Source organism: Mercenaria mercenaria, chromosome 11 (genome assembly GCF_021730395.1).
Source record: "Mercenaria mercenaria strain notata chromosome 11, MADL_Memer_1, whole genome shotgun sequence".
NCBI classification, from domain to species: domain Eukaryota; kingdom Metazoa; phylum Mollusca; class Bivalvia; order Venerida; family Veneridae; genus Mercenaria; species Mercenaria mercenaria.
The window spans coordinates 6,249,545-6,265,611 of record NC_069371.1 but is presented as its reverse complement, the minus strand read 5'-3'; the positions used below and the strand labels follow the sequence as shown (position 1 = coordinate 6,265,611).

The 16,067-nt window shown below is 35.2% G+C and overlaps 2 protein-coding genes across 2 annotated transcripts in view; one reads left to right on the top strand and one right to left on the bottom strand.

Annotated features, from left to right (window-relative positions):
* LOC128546986 (uncharacterized) overlaps positions 1-16,067 on the bottom strand; it is a 48,805-nt gene that overhangs the window by 25,654 nt on the left and 7,084 nt on the right. Inside the window, exons 2-4 of the mRNA XM_053518459.1 lie at positions 13,050-13,257; positions 7,821-7,905; positions 3,006-3,054 (exon numbers count right to left, since the gene is read on the bottom strand). Of these exons, the coding sequence (XP_053374434.1) occupies positions 3,006-3,054; positions 7,821-7,905; positions 13,050-13,257 (342 nt within the window). The remainder of the gene's footprint in view (positions 1-3,005; positions 3,055-7,820; positions 7,906-13,049; positions 13,258-16,067) is intronic.
* The window catches only part of LOC128546984 (116 kDa U5 small nuclear ribonucleoprotein component-like), a 110,570-nt gene continuing 105,919 nt past the window's right edge, over positions 11,417-16,067 (top strand). Inside the window, exon 1 of the mRNA XM_053518454.1 lies at positions 11,417-11,696. The gene's annotated coding sequence lies outside the window, so the exon portion shown is untranslated. The remainder of the gene's footprint in view (positions 11,697-16,067) is intronic.

The following is a 16,067-nucleotide window of genomic DNA, read 5'->3' as shown; positions in this document are numbered from 1 at the left end:
ATAACTGTGTGAAAATGAATAAGATATCATTCAAGAAACATCCATGTGTATTTCGAACAACAGTAGTCAGCCATTGTTATCATGTGACGTCACATCACTAATGTCGCGGTATAGGTCAACAATTGTGTCAATCAAACTATCATAGGTTTAAAAGCACTAAATATAATTCAAACATTGAAAAGCTATCTAAGTCAAACTAACAGGAACACTCAAGTCATTTAACGCCAATTTAAACGTTTTATATTATCTGTTTACATTGGCACTATCGAAAATATTCTCCTCTGGGCAGCGGACACACCAGATATTTTGCGAGTAAATCACAAGGTCGCTGGCGTGGTCATAATGTAGCAGAGCCTAAGAATCGTACTATTACTTAATATTTTCTATTTGATAGTTATCTAACATGTTAAAATTCACTGCTCAGTATCATGGGTGTATTTTGAGGAGATGGTCAGGGGCCCCCCACCCCTTCCTCCCCCTTAAAATCCGTCGAGTTAAGACGTTTTGATGTTTTGCCTGATACCGATATTTCATTCATTTTTGTGTAGCTGGGGGATGTTACTTAAAATTTTGTGTCCTCTAACCTATAGGCGGGACTTAATTTGCATAATTAATGAGGACAAATGCTGATCAGCTGGTAGACAAACTTATAAACATTGCAAATATTTGCTTAATTCATGGATTTTTGCAATAGATATGTGAAAAATACGATTTTAATAAATATTGACAGAATGATATTTAACAATGTAACTGCAGGTAGGAAACTTTTTCGCCAGCTTGAGTAAAATAGGTCACGAACTTCCCCGGTAAACACCACGTAGGTGGCGCAACTCAAATACCGCGAAATTAGTGATGACGCGAGATTAGTGATGTCGAGTATATATCCATTCTTCTGAAACAAAATCATGAACCTGTCTCCGATCTGATGCTTCAGAGTTTAATAATGCAGAAATAATAAATAAATTGCCGCAGAAAGGCTTCAAAATATTGTTGCCATAAAATGACGTCATTACCGTTATGACGTTACGTGTCGAATACCGCACAAAAATAATAGCTTTTGTTTTGAAAGTGCGTAATTCTGTGCATTTTCTATATTTGAACTATCTTTAAGCAGCCATTATTTGCTGAAATATTTTTTATGAGTCTTTCGCTCTGAATAATGATCAATAGTTTGCTACTTTTATGTAGTTATATTGAAATGTTAGGCGGAATGTAAGAAAATGGATGATGGTAACTGATGTTATTTAGAATATAGTTGGATGGAAGGTTACTTATTACGGCCATTTTCAAATAAAAATGGGGCAGTTTGATTTGTAATACCTATTTTTCAGTTTCTGTTGATAATTTGTTACTTATATACTAAAACGAAGTTCTAAAATTGTTCAAATTTCAGGAGAAAATTGTGGTTTCTTGAATTAAAATGATGTTACCATAGAAACAAAGCCATTGACCTATATATCTAAATTTAAAATTCAGAAGCGTTGACACTGGTCTATTTAAGGAACACAACTTCAGCTTTCTATTTGCATTTCAACAATATCCATAAGAATATTCCGTAAAAAATGTCAGACGAGGGGTACTGCTGTAAGTATTTTATTATAAGCTGTATTAAATTTGTTTAAATAAATGCAAATAACACGAAAATGTTACTTACGTTCGAAATAAGATGTTTTAATGCTACATTAACAAGAAAAATAATTCTATTTTATATCTTTTATAAGAAAATGCGGTAAAAAGCAAGATATAAGCAATTTCAAACATCTCTGTTGCCATGGTTACTTTAAACTTTAAGAATAATAGGGTACCATGTAAAGTGTTTGGTATTTTGCTAATAATATTACCCAAATATTCCATGTTGGTCATTAACAGAATAACACTGAAGCTGTTGAAAAACCTGTTTTCATACATGGTTGTTTAAAAATGAGAGAAAATGCGTTACCATGGAAACACGAGCCCCGCGACATATACATTTTAAGCTTAATTTAGAAAGCTAACATGCATAGTAGTAAAATTATCAATTATGAAGACTTCTACGGATAACAAGGAAACCACAATACAATGAGAAGTGTTAAATATCCATATTTTCCTTCTTCTTTCAATATAAAATACTTTTGGAGGGTCATGTACTTCAAACCTTAATAAAAATTTTACTTGAAGGGACAGAGATAAACGAAATTGAGATTGTAGCAGTTAAAACATTAAATTACACGAAATACAAAAAATTGCTGCGGTTCAACTAATCTGAATTTACCCTGGTAACAAGGTAACCTACCTCCTTAACAAGGTTTTCCTATTAATTGACCTAGTGGCCTAGTTTTTCATTCCAGATGACTCAGTAACTTATTTGTCACGAGATTTTATTGAAGGTAACATTTTGAACATGTTTCATTAACAATGGACCAAAATTGTGACCTCTAGAGTGCTAACAGTCAAATTGTTGATGATAGATTACGACAGATGATGACAGACACAAGGTGACCACGATAGCTCACCTTCAGCACTTTGTGCTCAGGTAAAAAAAAAAGGTCTAAAGAAGTCAAGAGAGAATTCTAAAATATATAATTTTCTGTTAGATAAAAATAACTTTCTATACTAAAAACTTATATTAAAGCAAAATAGCAGTAAATGTAAACTTATGGCCACTCCTTCATCAATGGGGTGAAATTTGTTCAATTCTTTATTTCCGACGACTTAAAGAGTAAAACCGTATCTTACAGTGAAAAATCAGTAAGGGATTTAAAATTGATATCAAATATTGATAAAGTCATTTCAAAAACTTATCAGACAGTTCACGCCCTTTTAATTACATTTTAAACAGTACAATCATAATTATACATGTACTAGAATTGTTTGCACAAAACAATTATTTTTGTATCAAAAGCCATTATTTCAATACACATTTAAACACTTTTAATTAGCTTAATTTTAACCAAAAAAAAAATGTGCTGCTTTAAACAATGCTTCTTAAAGGTCCTTTTTTAACGTGATGAGTAATGGATACTTACCCGATGAGGAGGCATCGTGGCTTCCAACATCACCTGTATCATGATGATCCTGTAAAAATTATTATAATAGGCTGTTTACTATAGGTCTATACAACAACTGCTGCAGATCATGTTCCAATCACAAAATTTTAGTTTGCAAGTTGTTAGATAACCAGTTTAATAATAAACCTCAGAATTCAATATGTAATGCTTTCCAATCAGGGTGTTAAACTGTAACAGCCTTTGTTGAACTTCCAACAGGAAGTGCATATTTTCAAATAAATGCGTTCCTATATCTTTATGAGGAAAATGAGTGCTATTTATTGAACTCACGATTCCAAACTATGTCTATATTTTATTCATGGATAAAATTTTGTCCACTTTTCTTAAATATGAACAAGAGCACTGCCTAGCGGGGCAATATATGCCCGAAGAGTTACATCAGAGGAGGACGGAAGCAAAATTTAAAGAACTTTCTTTTGGTGGGAGGTAGAGGGTATGTGTGTGTGTGTGTGGTGGTGACAGGATACTAAGGGACAAGAAACTAATTTAAAACTAGAATGTGTCTGTAGGACACAGGGTGTGAACCCCCACCCACCCCTACTGGTACATTTGTCACAAATAAGGGGAAATCATTCAAATGTTTGCAGTCTTAATGGGGCACAAAAAACAACTTTTTTTTTTTGGTGGGGGGGGGGGGGGGGGGTTGGGGGGAGTTGATAGATACGTGGATTGTGGCAGTCTGCACATCCATCGTCTCATCACCGGCCTATATTCGAAGTTTCATGTCAATACCTTTAATATTTTTTAAGTTATGCTCTGGACAGGAAATATGATAGGCAGACTTGACCTTGCTGTGACCTTGACCTTTGACCTACCACATTGGTTCAAGCACTCTGCACACTGTCTCATCACCACCTACCTACATATCAAGTTTGAAGTCAATACCTTGAATGGTTAATAAGTTACGCTCCAGACACTAAATATGACGGCCAGATTTGACTTTTGCGCTCAATCTGTGACCTTGACCTTAATCCTACAGACCTGATTCATGTGTTCTGCACATCTTCTCATCACTACTTACCTACTTGCCATGTCTGAAGTCAATACCTTGAATGGTTGATAAGTTATGCTCCAGACACCAAATCTGACAGTCAGATTTGACCTTTGAGCCCTATTTGTGACCCTTACCTTTGACCTACAGACCCAGTTCATGTGCTCTGTACATCGTCTAGTAATTGCCACCTACCTACATGCCAAGTTTAAAGTTAATATCTCAATATGTGACCTTGACCTTTGACCTATAGAGCCACTTCAAGCACTCTGCAAATCGTCTCATCGCCATCTACCTACATCCCAAGTTTAAAGTCAATACCTTTAATGGTTATAAAGTTATTCTTCTGACACGAATTATGACGGACGGACAGATAGACAGACGCACACATAACACAACCATTTTTTTCAAAACAGGTGTATAATAATGGCATTTCTATATGATTATTATAATTACATTATAATTAACTAATAAACTAATTTCCATTAGTCAATACCACTCGTGACCTTCAGACCCATATATATTATACCGGTATGCAACATTTTCAGGGTTTTCACTGTAGTAAACAGGTAGTAGCTTTCCTTCATCAAACACCATCAATGAAATACTGGTTGGTTCTAAGTTTATCACAATGCATTTCCACTTTCATTATTTTACTCCTCATGAGAATATCATAAGAATAAGAAGTAACAACGTCAAGTGAAATAACATCATTAAACACAACCAAACATTTTAGAGTACTATTCAAATTTTGGAATACTAATAATTACATAAAATGTTGGTTCCTACAATTAAGTTTGAAACTGTTACCTAACCTTTCTTTGATGTAATAAAACAACTGTTGACTACTAAGTCACTACGAGGGCTGTTCAAAAATTACATAGACTTTTGCTAAAGAGCAATGTGAAATGTACCATTTTAATTCGCAATCTTTCTCTTGTTTGGTCATATATTTTTTGTAAATATTTTGCTGATAGGCAAAGCACGTAGTACGTTTTAATTACCATAGTTACGCATTATCAGTGCAGTCTTTCTTTCATCTGTCAGGATTTGATTTTTATCGCTAACGTTCGCACTGAAGGAACACTTGTCTGCCAGAAAATACGTCAAAGTGTACCAACACATCAGGGCGACATGCACTGGGAGTATGGCATCATTTGGATGTGGGAGGCGGAAGTAAACAACGTTTAAACTAAGCGGGTATTATTGTTTATAATGCATGTTACGTCGTTATCCACTCGCATAGATAATCAGGCAGTTGTTTAGTTATGTATGTCTTTGATCTTCAAGTGGTACAAACAAATCGCAAATGGCCCAGACTTGCTGAACGACAGCAGAGGTGGAGAGAGAAAACAAACAAGAGGGCCAAGATGGCCCTAGGTGGCTCACCTGAGAAACACACCATAACAGTGTAAACATGTTTGACATAGTGATTTCATGGAAACAAATATTCTGACCAATTTTCGTTAAGATTGGACCAAAAATGTGGTCTCTTGAAGTGTAAACAAGTATTTTCTTCAATTTGACATAGTGACCTAGTTTTTAAGCCAAGGTAACCTACATTCAAACTTGACCTAGACTTGATCAAGGCAATCATTCTGACTAAATTTCATGAACCTCAATTGAAAAAAAAAGCCTCTATTGCATACAAAACATTTTTCTTTGATTGGTCCTAGCTTTTGATCCCAGATGACCCGTATTCAAAACTGACCTTAGTTTCACCAAGGCTATCATTCTGACCAAATTTCATGAAGATCAATTGAAAAATACAGTCTCTATTGCATACACAAGGTTTTTCTTTGATTTGACCTAGTGACCTAGTTTTTAACCACACATGACCCATATTCTTACCTGACCTAGATTTCATTAAGGCAATCATTCTGATTAAATTTTATGTATATCCAGTGTAAAATGCAGCCCCTATTGCGTACACAAGATTTTTCTTTAATTTGACCGGGTGACCTAGTTTTTGACCCTAGATGACCAATATTCAAATATGACCTAGATTTCATCCACGCAAACATTCTGATCAAATTTCATGAAGATCCGGTGTAAAATGCAGCCCGGGCCTACTGCATACACAAGGTTTTTCTTTAATTTGACCTAGTGTCCTAGTTTTTGACCCAGATGACCCATATTCGTAGCTGGCCTAGATTTCATCAAGGCAATCATTCTGACCAAATTTCATGAAGATCAATTGAAAAATACAGCCTCTATTGCATACACAAGGTTTTTCTTTAATTTGACCTATTGACCTAGTTTTTGAACCCAGATGACCCATTTTTGAGCTCAGCCTAGATTTCATCAAGGTAATAATTCTGAAAAAATTTCATGAAGATCAATTGAAAACTACAGCCTCTATCACATACACAAGGTTTTTCTTTGATTTGACCTAGTGACCTACTTTTTGATCCCAGATGACCCATTTTCAAACTCGGCCTAGATTTAATCAAGGCAATCATTCTGACCAAAATTCATGAACCTCAATTGAAAAATATAGCCTTATCGCATACACAAGGTTTTTCTTTGATTTGACCTAGTGATCTAGTTTTTGGTCCCAGATGACCCATTTTCGAACTTGGTCTAGATTTCATCAAGGTAATCATTCTGACCAAATTTCATGAAGATCAGTTGAAAAATACAGCCTCTATCGCATACACAAGCTTTTTCTTTGATTTGACCTAGTGATTTAGTTTTTGATCCCAGATGACCCATTTTCGAACTTGGCCTAGTTTTTATCAAGGTAATCATTCTGACCAAAATTCATGAAAATTAATTGAAAAATACAACCTCTATCGCATACACAAGGTTTTTCTTTGATTTGACCTAGTGACCTAGTTTTTGACCCCAGATGACCCATTTTCGAACTCGGCCTAGATTTCATCAAGGTAATCATTCTGACCAAATTTCATGAAGATCAGTTGAAAAATACAGCCTCTATCGCATACACAAGCTAAATGTTGACAGACGACAGACAGATGCCGGACGCCGGACATCGAGCAATCAGAAAAACTCACAGCTAAAAATCTGTGATCCGATGTTAACATCAAAGTATGACGCCTTGGATAAAGACTAAGTACTCACGCTGAGCACCCTGTCTGAGATGCTTGGCGTAAGTGTTCATTCTTTTTTCGGTATTCTGTCTTAACAACTTATTATGACCTAGGTATTGTTCAACAAAACTAATAAAAGACATTAAAAATATTGATTGATGCAAACTTAATTGAAGCATCTCGATGAAGGCATGACGTTGCTAAAGTTGTGAAGTTATGATCACCCTGCGCCGGGTTCATATAAGTGACTGTTTTCAAGGATGCATAACTCTGACTGTATAATGATAATCACATCAAATTTGCAGCAAAGTTACTAGAAAGATTGCTAATCACAATATTTTTCATTTTGCTTCATTAAAGTATATAAAAGCTTGAGAAAAAGTCTACGTTATTTTTGAAGAGCCCTCGTAGACATGATGCAATATTCATCTTTCATCCAGTAATTGGTATCTAAACCTCCCTTTAAGTTGTTCTGTACCTCTCTTTAAGGTAGCTCTTACCCACCCTTTCAGATGGTTCTAACCACCCTTTAAGGTGTTTTTACCACCTTTTAAGGTGATACTTACCTCCAATTACGGTAGTTCTTACCACCCTTTAAGGTTGATAAGGTAGTTGTTACCTCCCTTTAAGGTGTTTATTACCTCCCTTTAAGGCCATTCTTACCACCCTTTAAGGTGTTTCTTGGTTCCTTTTAAGGTGTTTCTTATCTCCCTTTAAGGTGGTTCTTACCTCTGTTATCCCTAACTGCCTCTCTTCCTCAGATATCATTGAAAGGACTTCTGCCAATCGAGTTTGTTTGTTTTTATAAAACTTCCTGAAATTATAACAAGAGCTGTCCATAAGACAGCATGCTCGACTTTTCTCAGTGCTTGACTCTGAATTAGAGCTTTGCCAGTAAAAACTTTATTAAACTTTAACCAAATAATTCTAAGTTAAAAAGGGGCGAAACTCTGTCAAAATTCAAAATCAAAGTTATGGGGATTGTTTCTCCTGGTGTAGACAACTTTAAGTTTCAAGTCCAAAGCTTTCATAGTAACAGAGATATTTGACTTTATCAAAAACTTTAACCAAAATATCAGAGTTATGGGGATTGTTTCTCCTGGTGAGGACTTTGATATTAAATAGCTATTTTAAATTTCAATTCAAAAGCTTTGATAGTAATAGATATATTTAACTTTAACCAAAAAATTCTAAGTTAAAAAGGGGTATAACTCTGTCAAAATTCAAATCAGAGTTATAGTGTTGTTTCTCCTGGTGAAGACTTTGATAGTACTTAAATAACTGTTCTAAGTTTCAAGTCAATAGCTTTGATAGTAACAGAGATATCTGACTTTATAAAAAACTTTAACCAATGGCGATGCCAATGCCGGGGCGAGTGCAATAGCTCTACTTTTTCTTCGAAAAGTTGAGCTAAAAAGTGCATATACAGAAACAAATATTTTGTTTTATAATGTTTCAAATCACACCAACACAGTCATTTCATGCTTTTTTTCTGGTAAAATTTGGGAAATACTGAAACATAACATTATAAATATGAAGGAATCTTTTTTGGGATAATATTTGCAAATGTGGGATGGCATATTCATAACTGTTAAACAGTACATTATTACTTCTATTCACTTAATGTAAATACACAGTCACATAAAGTAGCAAAACTATCAAAACACAGCAAAAAACCCTAATGGTAACAATCCTTTGGGTATTCTAAGTTCAGATTGGGGAAAAACAACTTTTTTTTTGCTATGGGACTGCCTCCTTTTACCACAGAAAAAAAGATACAGGAAAAAACAGCATATTGTAACTTGTCAGCTTTAATAGTGGAGAAAGATGCCAAAGTGTTATGCTGGATATTAGTTCAGGCATGGAGAGGTACCTGGGTACAACCACCAACCTTCTGCATACCAGCTAGATGGCATTGTCACACTGATCTAAGAAGGGCTGAACCCACAGAGGTGATGTAAACTCCACAAAATCATAAAAAAAAAAAAGACAAATAACAATGGAACTCCAAATAAAAGCGGATTGTGTTTACAAACAAGCAAATTCGATGAATTGGTATCCCCCGCCGAAAGGGTTTGTGGTGAGGAATGGCAAAAAGATATATCTGGCAAAAAGTTAAGGATGTTAATAAGAAGCAAATAATTTCATTAGTCAAAATCAATTTAACAGAAAACAAATGTTTAATTAAAGAGTACATAATAAATGTATGATACTTTGATCCTGACTAAAGAATTTATTTTGAATGGGATATGCTTACTGTAATAAGGTTAGCTTTTAAAATTAAATGCAGTTAATTGAAATGTGAGCTTGAAGTTTAACTGGAATGAAATATTGTCTTTGAGTGGTTTGGCACCAGGTGTTGCTGTTTTACATGTACATTTGAACTTAAAAGATCAGATGTCCTTAAGAGAACACAGGTAAGATATCTTGAACATGGCTGAGGGCAAGGTTTGTGCAGTCACAACTTAACATGTTGAAGGTTTGAACATTTAAAAAAAAAAAAAAGGAATGGAAATATATATTTTTTTAGGGGGTGGGGGTGCAGGGGAACGGGAGAGGAAACAAAATTTCACATGTTGATTATAAATATTGATTGAAAATTAAAAATTAAAAAAAAAAAAGGCAAAAGGGTGAAGTTGGGGGGGGGGGGGGGGGGGGGGGCAGAGGATGCATGATCAGTGGTGGGCATGACTGGGTGGAGAAGTGAGGTGGGGGAATGGTACAACTTGGAAGGTTTGAAAAAAAATCTAAAATAAGAAATGAAAAAAAAAAAAAAAAAATTGGGAGGGGGGGGGGGGGTTGGGGGGGGGAGGGGGTGTGACCAAGGCAAGTGGGTGACCAGGTGTGGGTGTGCAACTTCACATGTTTATAATAAATGTTCACAGAAAAGAATGAAAGAAATTTAATGCCAAATGGTAAGTTTGTTATGTACAAATATGTTGATTTTTAGACAATTAAAGGGCAATAACTCTGAAGTTACAAAAAGAAATCCATCCAAAATTGTCTGTGCACAACCACATTATAGTGCTCTAAATTTTGTTAAAGTTTCATAGTTCTAGGTCAAATATATCAAAAGTTATGATGCAGAAATTGGCATATCTATAGATCTATAGTACCCTAAACTTCTAAGGGCCATAACTCTGGTGTTACTTGGGTAATCTGTCTGAAACTTGATGGGCCCCATAACCTCATAGTGGTGAACATGTATATGAAGTTTGTTTGAAAAAAATCTAAAGTAAGGAATGATTTTTTTTTTTTTTTGGGTGGGGGGGGGGGATAGGGGGGGAGGTGTGTGATCAAGGTAAGGGGGTGACCAGGTGTGGGTACACAACTTCACATGTTTACAATAAATGTTCATGGAAAAGAATGAAAGAAATTTAATGAAATTCTACCAAATGGTAAGTTTGTTATGTACAAATATGTGGATTTTTATACAATTAAAGGGCAATAACTCTTAATTTACAAATAAATCCAAATGAAATTGTGTGTACACAACCACATTATGGTGATCTAAATTCTGTTTAAGTTTCATAGTTCTAGGTCAAATATATCAAAAGTTATGATGCAGAAATTGCCATATTTATAGTACCCTATATAGTTAACACTAGAAACTTCTAAGGGCCATAACTCTGGTGTTACTTGGGCAATCTGACTGAAACTTGACGAGCCGCAAGAACTCATTGTGGTGAACATGTATATGAAGTTTTAAATAAATATTCCCAACCATTTTCTAGATATGGCTCCGGACGGACGGACGGACAACGCCAAAACTATATCCCTCCGACTTTCGTCGGGGGATAATAACAGCACATTGTTATCATCAGAAAAAAAAACTTGGAAACATCTTTGTCAGAAATTATGCATTAATTTTAAAGCTATTGTTATCGAAACTAAAAAGTACCTTAAGGCTACAAAATTTTATCAAAGCAAGAAAAAGTTTAAGCCTTAAAATGAGAAGTCTGGACAAACAAATTCAGATGGACTGCACTGTTAGTCAAGTCAGTCAAGTATGACCACACAAATATCCAAAATAAATTTTCAAGAGCCAATTTCAAGCGAATTTACTCATAATTTGTGGGCTATTAATCTTATACAGATTAAAAGGAAGTAATTAAAGAAAATATGCAGTTATCTTGACACATGTTCAAGGGAAAAACAATTTACAAAAAGTTTGCAGCTAATTCCTGAAACAGACAGACCGAGAAAGGAAATAAAACTTAAATGGTATGAGTGATCCTGATTACTTAATTTCCCTCACTGAATTTTACAGGAAGTTTTCATTAAAAATTCTCTTTAAATTGCACATTTACCAACAATTAGAGAATATTGATTCAGGATTTTGTGGGACTAGTTTCTGCTCTTAAGAAAGTGGAATCAAAATTACCTGATATTTCATCCAAAATGTTTACTTCAACAGGGACATTAATCAAAAAAAATACTTGAGGAGATGAAATGGATTAAAACTTGATTCAGTTTGGGGGAGATTATCTCTTTATAGTGCTGTTAGGACAGAAATACTCTTCATCAAGATGCAGATACTTTAAAAAGGGCAGGAAAGACACCAAAAAGACACGGAAACATGTACATTCAAAGGGATAGAATAAGGTAATTAAGCTTACAGCTATTTTTTTTTGTCATGTTTAGAGTCACACTGACACAATTTAGTCATATAGTAACTTTTCCAGCTTTTGATGGTGGAGGTAAAACCTAGGTGCCTCTCCAGGCATTGTTTCAGGCATGCAGGCACCTGGGCAGCACCACTGACATATCAGTCAGCTGGATGGCTAGCTCACATGAAGAATTCTATACCCCAAGCAAGGTCTGAACCCACAGTACATTGGTGAGGGACATATGAACAGCAACATTAACCACTCAGCCACTCTGTTTCATTTAAAGGGTCATAGTGACTTTGTTTATGAAGCACCACATGCACAGTTTCACATGTTATATAACAATCTTCTGTTTCATTACTCTAGGTCAAATACTTTTTGGGATTTGGGCGATAGAAACTATTAGGCCCTTAATACACACTACTGACTGTCAAGGGCCATAACTCTGGTTTTACTTAGAAAAATCCCAAACAAAACCCAAGATGCACAACTTCAATGTTCATATGCTGAATAACAATCCTATGATGTTTGATGATTCCAGGTCAAGTACTTTTTAATGCCTTTGCCTTACATTTTGAGAAAAAAATTCCAAACATCATCAAATCATAGAAAGAAAGGGTTGTTTCACATGAACAGCATATAAAACATGTATATTACTCTACACAACAATTATCAGTTTACTGATATATACATTGAATTCAGGAAAAGGACTGCGTAAAGGAGCCAAAATTTAGAACAGTTCAACGCCTTTAAAAACTCACCATTTTCAAAAAACTGTTACATGTCTTCATATTGATGCATTTGCAATAATGTCCAAATGCTGAAATTTTGCATAACTAGGTGGAACTTGGTTTTCAGCAACTGTTTATTTTTATTTCTTTATAAATGGCATTCATTTTTAAAGGGGGACAACTTTTTGAGAATATTTCAAGTATCCATCATACAGGAATGTAATGGTCAGGTAGATTGTTGGTAAAGATGTTGTTCATTTATAAAATATTTCTGTGTTTTGACAATATAATCCTAAACTCTAAGACATGCATTACACAACCTCATACAGTTATACCAACAGACTTATGGACAAAAGTCTGACAGCCTTTGTGAGACTTTCATGTGAATGTTTGAGTGGACTGTTGCTAAAATGTTTGTGTGGACTTATAAGAGACTGCAAAGGTACCTCTCTACTTAGGCAAATATTTTCTCTTCCAGTAGATCATTCCCCCGCCAGCAGATCAATTTCTCCACAGCAACAACCTTTGTACAGTATGTTAAACCAACTTGAGTCTTCCCAGAAGATTGCCTGTTGATCTTATTATGCAAACACATTTCAAGCTATAAAATAATTTACCTGATCTTTTCTTTGAATATATCGTAAATTTCCTGCTGCTTTGTGTCTTTAAGTGCTGCAACCAGTTTAGGAAATGTACGTGGTCGTCTTTTAACAGCATCCATAAACTGTATAACCGCATATGCATCACCATGGTTGTTCATTTCTGCTCTAATACCTTGTATTGTCATGACAGAAAAACCCCATCCGTCCAGGTAATGTAGGAGTTCTAGAAAGTAAACAATAACTATTCTATTATTCAAACAAACAAGAGCTGTCAGTAAGACTGCTAATGCTTGACTATTCAAACTGTTGTCCCAGAAGCTGGAATATTACTCTAAATTTAATCTATTTATAGAGTTTCAATCCAGTCTCTGCATTAGTTTTGGAGACAGTTACTTGCATGCAAAACTTTAACAAGAAGTTTTTAAGTTCAAAAGTGGACATTATTTTGCAAAATACATGTCAGAGTTATGGGACTTGGTGCTATGACCTGGTTTTATAAACCTGAAGAAATGTGTGAAGTTTCAACAGTCAGGGGTGTAACTGTTTTAAGTTATGTAACCTATTTCAGTTACTTTTTCAACATAATTCAAACATTTTATAACCTGTATTAGTTATTCAAAACAAGAGGACCATGATGGTCCTGAATCGCTCACCTCTTCCCACATGAACCAGTTTTGAGTATTTTCTATTATTTGACATAGCGACCTAGTTTTTGAGCTCATGTGACCCAGTTTTGAACATGACCTAGATATTATCAAGATAAAAATTCCGACCAATTTTCATGAAGATCCATTGAAAAATATGGTCTCTAGAGAGGTCACAAGGTTTTTCTATTATTTGACCTATTGACCTAGTTTTCGAAGGTACGTGATCCTGTTTTGAACTTTATCTAGATATCATCAAGGTGCACATTCTCACTAATTTTCATGAAGATCTCATGAAAAATATGGCCTCTAGAGAGGTCACAAGGTTTTTCTATTTTTATACCTACTGGCCTAGTTTTTGACCGCACGTGACCCAGTTTCGAAACTGACCTAGATATCATCAAGGTAAACATTCAGATCAATTTTCATGAAGATCCGTTGAAAAATATGGCCTCTAGAGAGGTCAAAAGATTTTAATAATTTTAGACCTACTGACTTAGTTTTTGACTGCAGTTGACCCAGTTTCAAACTTGACCTAGATATCATCAAGATGAACATTCAGACCAACTTTCATACAGATCCCATGAAAAGTATGGCTTCTAGAGATGTCACAAGGTTTTTATATTATTTGACCTACTGACCTAGTTTTTAATGGCATGTGACCAAGTTTCAAACTTGACCTAGATATCATCAAGGAGAACATTCTGACCAATTTTCATAAAGATCCATTCAAGGGTATGGCCTCTAGAGAGGTCACAAGGTTTTTCTCTTTCAAGACCTACTGACCTAGTTTTTGATTGCAGTTGACCCAGTTTCAAACTTGACCTATATATCATCAAGATAAACATTCAGACCAACTTTCATACAGATCCCATGAAAAATATAGCCTCTAGAGAGGTCACAACGTTTTTTCATTATTTGACCTACTGACCTACTTTTTGATGGCATGTGACCTACTTTCGAACTTGACCTAGATATCATCAAGATGAACATTCTGACCAATTTTTATGAAGATCCATTCACAAGTATGGCCTCTAGAGAGGTCACAAGGTTTTTCTATTTTTAGACCTACTGACCTAGTTTTTGACCGTACGTGACCCACTTTCGAACTTGACCTAGATATCATCAAGATGAACATTCAGACCAACTTTCAGACAGATCCCATGAAAAATATGACCTCTAGAGATGTCACAAGGTTTTTATATTATTTGACCTACTGACCTAGTTTTTGATGGCACGTGACCCACTTTCGAACTTGACCTAGATATCATCAAGGTGAACATTCTGACCAATTTTCATGAAGCTCTCATGAAACATATGGCCTCTAGAGAGGTCACAAGGTTTTTCTATTTTTAGACCTACTGACCTAGTTTTTGACCGCAGTTGACCCAGTTTCGAACTTGACCTAGATATCATCAAGATGAACATTCAGACCAACTTTCATACAGATCCCATGAAAAATATGGCCTTTAGAGAGGTCACAAGGTTTTTCTATTATTTGACCTACTGACCTAGTTTTTGAAGGCACGTGACCCAGTTTCGAACTTGACCTAGATATCATCAAGGTGAATGTTCTGACCAATTTTCATGAAGATCTTTTGAAATATATGGCCTCTAGAGAGGTCACAAGGTTTTTCTATTTTTAGACCTACTGACCTAGTTTTTGACGGCACGTGACCCAGTTTCGAACTTGACCTAGATATCATCAAGATGAACATTCTGACCAACTTTCATAAAGATCCCACAAAAAATGTGACCTCTAGAGTGGTCACAAGCAAAAGTTTACGGACGCACGGACGGACGGACGGACGGACGACGGACGCTGCGTGATCACAAAAGCTCACCTTGTCACTATGTGACAGGTGAGCTAAAAAGTCTTTTTGCTGTTCTAACAAAGTGACCTTTAAAGTTTTTAAAGAAATTAGTAGCAAACTGTGGTTAATCCAATTCTCTTTTAGTCTGATCATGACCTGATAAGCATAATGGGATGAGTTTTATAGCTTAAAAACTTTTGCGTAAAACTTTATCAGCCTTGCATAAAAATTATTACTGCATAGCTGGAAAGATAAAAGTTCAAGGATTCAGGAAATAACTGCATTAGTCTCATTCAAAATGAGGAATTGGCACAGGAGGGCTTTGTAATATTTTATGATAACTGAAATAAGTTATGAAAGTATAAGCAATAGCTCAAATGGGTTATAAACTGCGATAATTTGAAATAGTTACACACCTGACTGTTCAATTCAATATTTGCATACAAAACTTTAACCAGGATTTTCTAAGTCCAAAAGGGGGCATAATTTGGCCAAAATACAAGTCAGAGTTATGGAACTTGATGTTTATAATACCTAGTTTTATAACCACAAAGACATGCGAAGTTTCAAATCAA